Source organism: Crinia signifera, chromosome 3 (assembly GCF_055691185.1).
Source record: "Crinia signifera chromosome 3, ASM5569118v1, whole genome shotgun sequence".
NCBI lineage: Eukaryota > Metazoa > Chordata > Amphibia > Anura > Myobatrachidae > Crinia > Crinia signifera.
The window spans coordinates 246,889,135-246,901,872 of NC_139219.1; the positions used below are offsets into that span (position 1 = coordinate 246,889,135).

The following is a 12,738-nucleotide window of genomic DNA, read 5'->3' on the forward strand; positions in this document are numbered from 1 at the left end:
CAAATCGCCACAAGAAAAAATCAACACAGAAAGGTCAACACATGTAAATGTTGACATAAGTGTGGCACTTCATTGGTGTCCATGTCGACACATGAGAATGAATATGAAAATATTCAAAAAATGAAAAAAAAAACTTCAAAAACTCATGTCAACCTTTTTCATTGTCGACCATAGCCATGTCAGTGTTTTCCATGTGCAATTTAATTCTGGAGCTGCCGCGAATCACGGGGGGGGGGGGGGTGCCGCGAATTGCGGGTGGGGGGGTCGCGGGGGTGGGTGCCGCGAATCGCGGGAGGGCGGGGTTCACAGGGGTTCCGGTGGGGGGTTGCCGCGAATTGCGGGAGGTGGGGGGTCACGGGGGGTGCCGCCAATCGCGGGAGGGGGGGTCGCGGGAGGGGGGTTACGGGGGCGGGGGTTGCGGCGAATCATGGTAGGGGGGTCGCGGGGGGTGTGCCGTGAATCACGGGAGGGGGGGTCACGGGGTGGGGTGCCGAGAATCGCGGGGGTGTGTGTGTGCCGTGAATCGCGGGAGTGTGGGTTCCGGGGGGGGTGTGACGCGAATCGCCACAAGAAAAAATCAACACAGAAAGGTCAACACATGTAAATGTTGACATAAGTGTGGCACTTCATTGGTGTCCATGTCGACACATGAGAATGAATATGAAAACATTCAAAAAATGAAAAAAAAAATTCAAAAACTCATGTCAACCTTTTTCATTGTCGACCATAGCCATGTCAGTGTTTTCCATGTGCAATTTAATTCTGGAGCTGCCGCGAATCGCGGGGGGGGGGGGGGTGCCGCGAATTGTGGGAGGGGGGGTCGCGGGGGTGGGTGCCGCGAATCGCGGGAGGGGGGGTTACGGAGCGGGGGTTGCGGCGAATCATGGGAGGGGGGGTCGCGGGGGTGTGCCGTGAATCACGGGATGGGGGGTCACGGGGTGGGGTGCCGAGAATCGCGGGGGGAGGTGTGTGTGTGTGTGCCGTGAATCGCGGGAGTGGGGGTTGTGGGGGTGGGGTGGGGGGGGGTGTGACGCAAATCGCCACAAGAAAAAATCAACACAGAAAGGTCAACACATGTAAATGTTGACATAAGTGTGGCACTTCATTGGTGTCCATGTCGACACATGAGAATGAATATGAAAATATTAAAAAAATGAAAAAAAAAAACTTCAAAAACTCATGTCAACCTTTTTCATTGTCGACCATAGCCATGTCAGTGTTTTCCATGTGCAATTTAATTCTGGAGCTGCCACGAATCACGGGGGGGGTGCCGCGAATTGCGGGAGGGGGGGTCGCGGGGGTGGGTGCCGCGAATCGCGGGAGGGCGGGTTCACAGGGGTTCCGGTGGGGGGTTGCCGCGAATTGCGGGAGGTGGGGGGTCACGGGGGGTGCCACCAATCGCGGGAGGGGGGGTTGCAGGGGGTGTGACGCGAATCGCCACAAGAAAAAATCAACACAGAAAGGTCAACACATGTAAATGTTGACATAAGTGTGCCACTTCATTGGTGTCCATGTCGACACATGACAATGAATATGAAAAAAAAAAAAAATTTAAAATAAATCTTCAAAAACTCATGTCAACCTTTTTCATTGTCGACCATAGCCATGTCAGTGTTTTGCATGTGCCATTTAATCCTGGGGCTGCTGTGAATTGCGGGGGGGGGGGGGTGCCGTGAATCGCGGGAGGGGGGTGGCAGGGGGGGTGCCGCCAATCGTGCAAGGGGGGGTCGCGGGGGGGTTCTTTTTGCCGCGAATCGCGGGAGGGAGGTCGCGGGGGGGTGTTTTTTCCGCAAATCGGGGGGGGGGGGGGGGTCACAGGGGAGGGTTTGCCGCGATTCGTGGGAGGGGGGGGTCGCGGGGTGGTGGTTATGCCGCGAATTGCGGGAGGGGTCGTGGGGGTGTTCTTTTTGCAGCGAATCGCGGGAGGGGGGTCGCGGGGGGTGTTTTTGCTGTGAATCGCGGTAGGGGGGGGGCACGGGGGAGCGGGTGTTTTTGCCGCGAATCGCGGGAGGGGGGAACGCGCGGGGGGGGGAGGTTTTGCCGCAAATCGCGGGAGGGGGGCGCTCACCTGGTGGCTGTGGAGTAGCAGTGCTGGGCAACATGGGAAGGCAGTGGGTGTCTGGCACTGTCTGTGGGCTCACTGGGCTGGTTCTCTGTCACATACCTCCCAACATGACCCTCTCCAGGAGGGACACAATGCTCTGTTTCGAGACTTCCCCTTAATGTATGATTGCCATCACCTGTTTTAAACAGGTTAATTTCTCAGAAAGGTGTTCAGCACAGATGAAGGCAATCACACATTAAGAGGAAAGTCCAGGAACAGAGCGTTATAGACACAGACACCCACTTTGAGTGACAGATGTAGCCAAATATATAGGAGATAAATCTCCCAATGCGTCAACTGCGCTCATACATCAAGGATATGTCAGTGGTTTGCAGAGTATAACTGAGATGCCAAGGCGCTAATCTGCTGCTGTGTTATAAGGTGCACCGTCGGACACACCATCAAAGATTGCATTAAGGTGCCCATACATGGTGCGTTGCGACGCGCGCTGCCCCGCACATGCCATCGCACAGCTCAAAAAGTATGTGCTGGACATACTTTTTGATCTAGGTTCGGAATGCATCGCACGCAAATCTCATGCGATGTGATGCAATCTAGGGCAAAATGCATCCAATTATTGTACCGTGTATGGGCACCTTTAGCCCCATGAAACTGCAGAATTGTCAATACAATTGTATATTTAGCTGCAGTAATTGAACGCAACATGCCCAAGCCCTGTCTGCATCTGGCTAGCCACCCCCGCTTCCCACAAAGAAAATACCAAGCAGCATTAATATGCCATTAATATACCACAGTTTCCAGCAGCTGAATTATATTTTACTTACAATAATCCTGCTGCATGGCCAGAAAGGACTGAGAGATTTGTCTGTTTTCATCTAACTGGTAAACTAAAGAGGAAAGACTGGCAAGTTCATTTCTTTATGTTATGGGAAAAGAGGCCAAACCGTACCTATAAATCCACAAAAATGATTATCAAGCAGTTCTGTCTAAGTTTGATGCACCAAGTTTTTTTCCTGTTAATACTAAATGTATTTTATGAGATCCTATTTCTATCAAAGGTCTCAAAAGCCAGGAGATGCTGCAGAGGTTGCTGAAAAACAGAAGGGCAGGATCTCAAGTGTATTTATTACCAGTTATTTATATAGCACACACATATTCATATTCCGCAGCGCTTTACAGAGAATATTTGAACATTCACATTAGTCCCCCGAATGCATTTGCACCATACTTGCCTATCCTTCTGGAATAGCCGTGAAGCTCCTGAAAATCAGTTCCACCTCCTGACCCCTTGCCACCCTCAGCCACAATGAAGATTGACGCCGATTGTGGCAGTTCGGGGAGGGGGCGGGGATAAAAGGGTGCAAATCGAGTCATTTTGCATAATTTTACCAATGTTTATGGAGGCGGGGCTTAATTATATCAGCATCAGCCCCACCCCCGAAATGCAGATCAGTGACTCCTCTATGGGCTTCTCCCCTGAAAAGTATGTACAGTAAGTATGATTTGCACCTAATCTGGCATAGCAGTACGGATGGTGTAATGGTTAGCATTACTGCCTCACAGCACTGAGGTCATGGTTTCGATTCCCACCATGGCTCTAACTGTGCTGAGTTTGTATATTCTCCCAGTACCTGTATGAGTTTCCTCTGGGTACTCCACTGCCCGTGTCCATGTGTAGGGAATATAGATTGTAAGCTCCACTGAGGCAGGGACTTATGTAAGTGTTTAAAATGTTCTCTGTAAAGCGCTGCAGAATATGTGTGCGCTATATAAGAAACTGTTAATAAATAAATAATAAATAGCAATGCCAATAAGATGCTATTTTTGGCGGGAAAATGATCAATAGCAACATGTACAGTACATGTTTATTTGTTGCAAATGTGCTGTAATTTCGTATTTGTAATTGATATTCAACATCAATACAACTCACTCACTCCCCCCAAAAATGGCTGTATTTATGTACAATTTTATAGAGCTGTTTTGTATGAGACTTTGTAACTCAGCCAGTGGGGCAGACATATTAAGCCTGGTAAAGTGATAAAGTGGAAGGTAATAACGCAACAGCCAATCAACTCCTAACTGTCATTTTTCAAACACAGCTGATTGGCTAGTGTGTTATCACCCAACACTTTGAGGTAGATTTATTAAGCTTGGTGAAGTGATAAGTGATTGGACGGTTTTTATCACCGCCCAATCAGCTCCTACCTGTGAAGCTACAGGCTTGGTTTGAAAAAATACAGGTAAGAGCTGATTGGTCGGTGATAAAAACCAGTTTATCACTTCACCGAGCTTAATAAATCTACCCCTTTATCACCGCTTTATCACCACTTTACCAGGCTTGATACATATTCTCCTCTATTACAGCCAAGTTGTATGTTTAACATGAGGAAACCATCTGGATCTGACTTTTTTTTGTTCTACGTGGTAAGCATCTGACTTTTCATGAACTCAGAAGCTATTGCATTGGCTCACTGCAAAATGTACGACTTTTGCGAAAAAATTGGGAAATCTGAACCAAACTCTGCTCCCATTGCATCCAGACCTATATATTTATCAAGTACATTCCATAAAATGATAGCTACAGTAGTACCTGACTGGTTGCTATGGGCAACACTTTTACTAGTCCTCTTTAGAAACTTCAATAAATCTCCCTCCTAGTCCTGTCCAAAACCGCAGCCGGCCTACAGCTACTTCAGTGAGACAAGTGAGATTCACTGGAGACCGCGCATTTTAAATGGTATGTAATAGGAGTCACATTTTTTGCAAGCTTCATGTGTCTGTGAAACAAAATGACCAATAAAACCCAAAGGCAGGCTTCACTTTTACCATTCTAAATGTAAATGACATACACAAAAGTGGAATCTGTGTTGAGTAAATGGCTCATGAGGATATACATCTTTGAATAATGGCTATACCAATATAATAAAAAGATTCAGAGCACACAAAATGGCAGTGTAAATCATATTTTATGCCATAGGAAAGTGACATTCTCTGCTACCTGAGAAAACCGGAAGAAAAAAAATTACAAAAACAACCCCCCCCCCCCCAAAAAAAAAAAAAATTAACCTTTTATAGAAACGTATGGTTTATTTTTGTTAAATTTGATTAAAAAATAGATTTATGTTGGTACTTGTTTCCTAGCACGGTCACAACGATTTTGGTCTGGGGCATCGCAGGTAAAAAAATTGCGTGGGTCGCATCGCATGCGGGCTAAAAAATCGCATGCGATGCGACCGACGCGATGCCCGCGATTTCCCATAGGGAACAATGTAAAATGCCTCAATTTACCCAAATCAACATAGGGAACAATGTTAAATGGGCCAGAGACCACAAATAAAACCCCTGACCAGTGAAATGGCCCCCCAAAAATAGTTAACGTCACCCCACGATTAACGTGAACCCGAAGCGTGGCGAGCGCAGCGAGCCCGCGAGGGGCGGCGGTACGCGTCCTCCGACCTTTTCATACCCCCACTATCCACGTCGGCGTGGAGTTGAGAATAGATAGTGTGGCGAGCGCGGCGAGCCACCGAGCCCGAAGCGTGGTGAGCGCAGCGAGCCCCGTGAGGGGACGCGGATACCTTCACAGGTAAACGCGTCCCTTCGCGGGCTTCACAGGTATCCGCTGCGCTCGCAACGCTGCGCTCGCCACACTTCGGGCTCGGTGGCTCGCTGCGCTCGCCACACTATCTATTCTCAACTCCACGCCGACGTGGATAGTGGGGGTATGAAAAGGTACCGCCGCCCCTCGCGGGCTCGCTGCGCTCGCCACGCTTCGGGTTCACGTTGATCGTGGGGTGGCGTTAACTATTTTTGGGGGGCCATTTCACTGGTCAGGGTGGTTTTTTGGGGTCTCTGGCCCATTTAACATTGTTCCCTATGTTGATTTGGGTAAATTGAGGCATTTTACATTGTTCCCAATGGGAAATCGCGGGCATCGCGTCGGTACCATCGCATGCTTTTTTTGGCCGCATGCGATGCGACCGACGCGATTTTGACTTTTTCAATGCATTTCAATTGGAAATCACGGGCATCGCGTCGGTCGCATCGCAGACCATTAAAAATTACCCGCGATGCCCGTGATTGTGGCCGTGCTAGGAAACAAGTACCTTTATGTTTTATCGCATTACAATGTTTGCAATGTCAAAAATGGAAAAAACAAATCGGACAACAACACATTTGTTAAATCAGAGGTTCTTCAAATCATCAATTTAGCATTGATTGTAAAAACTATGATTAGAAACTGCTTTCTGTAATCAGATAAGTTGTTGGATTTGTAGAATTAAATCCATCTACACTACCTGCACAAGGATAAAAGTGCAAATTTATAATTATTTCCTATTTCTAGTTCATTAATATTTAAATTTATTTTGCTACTAAGAACAACGTAATGGCTGAACAGACCATGTAGTGACTTAAACATGATACGCTGGGTGTGTCTATTGGGAAGCATGTAACAGTAAGGAGCCTATGGGTTTGTTGGGAATGGCCTGTTAGCTTAAGATATTAGCACAGGAAAAGGAGTAGTCTGCCTCTTTTTCCTGAGAAAGTTTCCCGCCCTCCCTTCCCTGTTATACGGTTGTGGGTGGTGATCTTAATCGCGTTAGCTGATAGGCGGAAAAGAACGGCTTGTTGATAGATTTTGAGATATTCTTTAAGTTATGTTTGCAGCGTATTTGGTTTTGTTTCGGTGCGCTCGCCTCTCATTGGCTTAGGCCTTCGCTGGATCACCCGTTCAGGGACAGCGAGCCCACCCGGATGGGTGGGTAGTCAATGAGTAGGTGGGGAGGATACCGCTTTTCTGAGTTAGGCCGAATAGCGTATGCTAGTTTGGGGTGGAGTTTAGATCATAGCCGTTCTTTCTGGCCACCATTAAATGAATTAAATCATCAATCAAAAACTAAAATTAGCTTAATAATTTCCTAAATAAATTCAGCTAACAATTTCTGCTAAACCTAAGTCTCCGTGTCTTTATTTCTGATGTAAAGTGGTTACGTTTTAAGATGTCATCATACACATGATGGAGGTCACACATCTGCTATTACAATGTTTAAAGCACACTCTTATAAAGGGCGAGATGTACTAAGCTTAAAAAGTGATAAAATTGAGAGTGATAAACCACCAATCAGCTCATTCCTGTCATTTTTCAAACACATCCTGTAACACTAACTCCTGCATCACAACAGAAGTAGCAGAAGTAGCAGTGGCATTTTCTCCACAGCAAGTGGAGTATTAATACATGGTCCCCTTTATTATTATAAGGATCCTTTATTTATATGGCACCACAAGGGATCTGCAGCGCCCAATTACAGAGTACATAATGAATAAGCAGGTCTGTCTTCACACATTGGCTTGATGGGCTGTTGCCCGAAGGCCTCAAAATCCTAGGGGCCCACTGCCCAGTCCAGGCCATAGCTTGCAATGATTTACCGAGTACAGTGGGGCTGCTTGCAGGTTGTGTGGGCTGCAGTCTCCACTCATATATAGCTGCGGCCCGCAACTCCGCTAACCGTGTGGGCTCATGGTACAATTTGGCTACTGTGCTGCAGGTTCTGCATCACGGTCATGTGGCAACTGGCAGCCTGTAAGATTGCTAGAAGGCCCCCGGTGTGTCTCTCTGCTGGGCACAGATAGCTTAGAAAGGGAGGCGTAGGTAGCGTAAAGCCGACGGAGCGCGAGCTCCAGGTGATGAAGAGTAGCAAAAGAATAGCACCCGGCACCACACTCGCTGCCTGCCAGTCCACATTCTGGATGCCGCCCATCCACAGCAGAGGGGCAGAGTCTCTGACAGCATTACAGAGATCCTGGCCACTGCCACATAGAAGACGCGCTAGAGGTACTCCTGTAAAAGGACAAATAATGTAAGGGGCATGACTCAGGAAGAAAACTATAGTGCAATGGATTGTTTGAGGGTGGCCTCAAACCAGTATCTTGCCTGGGGCCCCATAAAGTCTAAATCTAGCTCTCGTCTTGAGATCCCATTTGTAGATTTGTAGAGAGGTGGAGAGTCTGAGTGAGAGGTAGAGAATTTCAGAGGTAGGCAAAAGCACATGAAAAATATTGGCGGTAGGAGTGGAAGGTAATTGGTAGGGGGGAGATGCAGCATGCATTAGCAGAGTGAAGAAGATGGGCAGGAGTGTAAAGGGATATTGGGAGTTTATGTCAGATATGTAAATGACAGAAGAGAGAGTAAGAGCTTTGTAAGTGAGTGTGAGAAGCTTGAATTTGATTCTGAAAGGGAAGCCAGTGAAGAGCTTGTAGATGTAGATGTAGTGCAGCATTGAGGATAGATTAGAGTGGAGGAAGACATTTTGCAGGGGTTCCACATAGGAGGAAATTACAGTAGTCCAATCTGGAGATAACTAAGGGGGTGGACAAGGGTCTTGGTAGAATCCTAGGTGAGAAAGGGTCTGATACTGAAAATATTTATGAGGTGAAAACAGCAGGTTTATGAGAGGTACTGAATGTGTGGTTTGAAGGATTACTCAAAGAGTGTACTTGGAGGGTAGAGAAAATAGTAGTGCCATCAATAGATATTGAGATTGTGGGAGGTGAGATGTTGCAGGATTGAGGGAAGATGATCAGCTTACTCTTAGACTCTTAGAAGTTTTAGAAAGTTTTGGGACATCCAAGAAGAGATAGCAGAGAGACATTTGGAGACACAAGTGAGGAGTGTAGGAGAAAGGCCAGGGGACCAAAGGTAGATTTGAGTATCATCAGTTTAGAGATTATGGGGGAAATTTACTAAAGGAAATTTGTAAAAAAAATAGGTGTATTTGTATCCAGAAATACACTTATTTTTAGCATTTACTATCCCAAAAATACGGCAATTCGTATTCGTATTGATGTGCTATCAATACGAATACGAATTGCCGTATTTTCAGGATCGTAAATGTCAAAAACAAGTGTATTTCTGGATACAAATACACCTATTTTTTACAAATTTCCTTTAGTAAATTTACCCCTATATTGGAAGTCATATTCCGAAAAGGAATGGTCACAGAGGTTGGAGGACAGCCAGTAGAGGGCAGTATTATGCAGACCAAGGGAGTGAAGGATTTTAAGAAGGAGAGGGTGGTCTACACTCTCTCTCTGCACTCTCTGCTCTTCTCTATCTCCATTTGCTCTTTCTCTCTGTCTCTGCTCTCCGTCCCTTTGCTCTCCTCTATGATGCCCTCCATCTCTCTCTGCTCTTTTTCTCTCTGTCTCTCTCTCTCTGATCTCCTTCTCTCTCACTCTGCTCTCCTTCTCGCTTTGCTCTCCTCTCTGCTACCCTCCATCTCTATCTCTGCTCTCCTTCTTTCTCTCTCCACTCACCTTCTCTCTCTCTCTCCTTTCTCTCTTTGCTCTCCTTTCTCTCCATTCTTTGAGAGAGTGTGCACCCTGGCACCCCTCCTCCCCCTGTGCAAACCCATCCTCTAAAATGGTGACCCCTGTCGCGGCAAGACACAGTGGGTCCGGTACTCACCCCTCTGTGCCCACCGCCTGTCCGTGTTGCTGCTGGGGTCTGGGCGGCAGGCTGGTCTCAGTCTGGGCTTGCTGGGGAGCGCGGCATAATGTAACGGGATTCTGGAGGTCCTAAGGGAGCTGTGACTTGGGAGGCAAGCACCGCCATCTTGGATGTGGGCAAAAAGCAGATTGGCCACCAGGATAAGTTTCCCAACCTCCCTGCACTGTCTAGCCAATGGCAGCACTATGTATTTAGGGGATCTGCCCTGGCAAACCAGTGTCAGTGCAAAGGTTTTCCTAGCAATGTGCAGTTGGAGACTTCTGTCTCACTCCGGGTCTCTGCTGGTTCACAGTTTAGTCCACCCTGCTACTGACTCCGGGAATCCTGACTCCTATCATTGTTGCCTCCATAGTTTCCAGTCCGTGGATCCTGTACTGTCTGCCTGGGGCTTGCTGCACGTTATTCCTGTGCCTGATCATTGTTTGCCAGCCTACACCACTCCTGGTAATTCGTATACTCAGAGACTTTTCAGCCCCAGTCTTTCCCATAATTCATTGGACCATCACCCATGTCTTTCGTGTGCCTGATTGCTGGATCCGGTTACTCTCCATCTATGCCATTCTTTCGTCATAGCAATCTCATCTTGCCACCAAAGCCCTCTTCTCTGTAATTTGGATCTTCCTCTGTATGGCTGTCACTTTATGAGTTATTGCAAGAACATATTGCTAACCTATTATTTCTAAGGACATTCCCTCAAAGACGTTACTTGAGACTTTCCTTGTTTCAGCCTTATATCAAAGCTGTGATATGAATAAGTGATTTGTTTTCCATTTATGAAACCTTCTTTAATAAAACCAGCTCGTTTTAACCCTACAACATCTGGCCCTAAAGTAGTTCCTGAGCACCACACAAATTCACCCAGTCCTCCGGCCGTGACAACCCCCCTATCATTTTGTTCTGGATCCGCCCCTGGGTAGTGTGTAGTAGAGAGTTGTAGTAACCGTACAGGAGCCAAAACAGTTTGAAATCTCTTTAAAGTTTTGTTTTGTAGACTAGTAATTGCTGAGCAGTAAGTTGTTTATGCTAATACACTGTGGACATGATCATTCCCTACCTTTCTGGTACATGTAGCACAGTAAATCATATTGGACATTGCATTGTACTGCTCATTTCAAACCTTTGAGTGCCACAGGAATTTGTCAAAATAGGTGTGAAAATTGCCAAGCAAACCTTTTATTAAACCCTTTGAGTGCCAATGTTGCTGTGAGAGATCCTCAAAATATCTGTTAAAAATGCCAGTGTTGCTCACAGCAACTGTTATTTTGTTTGGGTACAATATTTAACTAAACTTCAAGTAATTGTCTTGGCTGTATTTGTATTTATTTATACTACAAGAACAGTCGCTGAGAGCAATGCTGGCATTTTTAGTGGATACTGTATTTCGAGGATCGCTCACAGCAAGGTTGGCACTCAAAAGGGTAAAAGGAAGAAGAATACCAACACACCAAACTAAACATTGCATTGCATTCCAGTGCTTAGTACATTTGGGAAATCCAGCCAAAGTCCCCAAAAAACAGTTGTTTTCAGGGTTTTCTTGTGATTTTTTTTGCGGTAACAAAAAAATGAGCAGAGTTTAATCAGGCCAGACATCTCGCGCTGCAGGGTGTATTTAGGCTGGATGTATAAGGACACATCTTTATATGACACTTCTTTTCTCCTATAATTAGTAGGATAAACTTTGTTAAAAACGGGTGTGTTATGGCGGTCCGACAATCGGGATACCGGCGGTCAGTATCCCGACATCAGAAACCCAACTGCTGGTGCTCTGACTGGCGGGCAAACGCAAAGAAGCCCCTTTCGGGCTTGCTGCACTCGCCACATTGTGGGCTGGGTGGCTCGCGGTTCTATTTTCCCTATATCGGGGTCGTGGAACCCCACAAGGGAGAAAAGCCCATGTCAGTCTGGCATTTAAACGGTACTGACTGTCGGAATCCAAACTGTCAGCCAGTTATCAGGCACCTGTTAAAAATGACTAGGTGCACATACAGTAATGACATCATTGGAAGAAGCACCATATTTTCACCATTTTGGATATGCTTGGAAGGTGCAAAGTAAACAGCATCATAGAGAAGACAGAGATACATAATGTTATGTACTTTATGTAGCATGTAAAGCTGTTGTATATTCTATTTTCTTGAAGGATTAATGTGAATTCTTACTTAACGCTAAACAGCTGATGAAGTTCATGTGTACAGTCCAAACATCAGACTGTAAAAGACAATTTTTTTGTTTTTGTTTAAGATATGGGATTTCAATGGACATTGTCACCATAAATTAAATGCTGGAAGAGACAGAGCTGCTGAAATCTCTCAGATACTGGTGCTAAAGAGAGCTATACTGGTGGTCGGATGGGAAAGGTGGGTATCTTGTACTAACTCTGTGACTATTAGCTTTGCAATGCCTTCAGATTTATACATTAACAATGGACCGGAATCAGTCTGGTTCATATATTTATATGCTGCTTATAGCATGCAATCCTTAACAATGCAAATGTATGAGGCGGTGCATATGCCATTTCAGTTTAAGAGGAACTTGCTCAGTGTTCCTCTGCGACTACAGTCCGAGTATATGGAACCTTACTCAGGCTGCCTGTTGTAGTGGTGCTTGCAAGGCCAAGAAAACCGCACCTTGCACCACAGTCCTTGCTCTAGCCACTCTCAAAAAATAGATGTAACAAGCCCCCCATTTCCGGAAACACCTGCTGCCCCTGTCCCTCCCCCGAATGCATCTGCTTATCAATCAGGCAGGGGTGTTCACTGTTCTGTGATCACAGGACCCGTTCTGCGATCACAGGACCCGTTCTGCACATTTGCAGAATGGGTCCTGCGCACAACCAATGGTAAAACTGCAGATTGGATTGCTTATATGATCAAACCTGAATTATCTCTGTGATCCTTACCAATGCAGATGCAAATGGAGATGCATACCACCTCCTGTCTGCATTTGCAATAGCTAAAACTGTCATGCGAACGTAGTTCTAGAGAAACATCATGACCATCGATTGTGATGTTCATCTGCGACTGCAACCATGAGTAGGTCTGACCTTATTGCCAAAGCCAAGAAAATTGAAGTTGAAGATGCAGTATTTGGCCTAGAAACGTCCATACACCCCGTCCTTCCCATTGAATGCCTATTCACATCAGTCATGCAGACGCGCTGTCATGCA

The 12,738-nt window shown here is 46.2% G+C and overlaps 1 protein-coding gene across 2 annotated transcripts in view; it reads left to right on the forward strand.

Annotated features, from left to right (window-relative positions):
• Positions 1-12,738, forward strand: part of WDR49 (WD repeat domain 49) — a 111,404-nt gene that overhangs the window by 60,836 nt on the left and 37,830 nt on the right. For both annotated transcript variants that reach the window (XM_083177825.1, XM_083177824.1), the window contains one exon: positions 11,814-11,929. In XM_083177825.1, the coding sequence (XP_083033951.1) occupies positions 11,814-11,929 (116 nt within the window). The remainder of the gene's footprint in view (positions 1-11,813; positions 11,930-12,738) is intronic.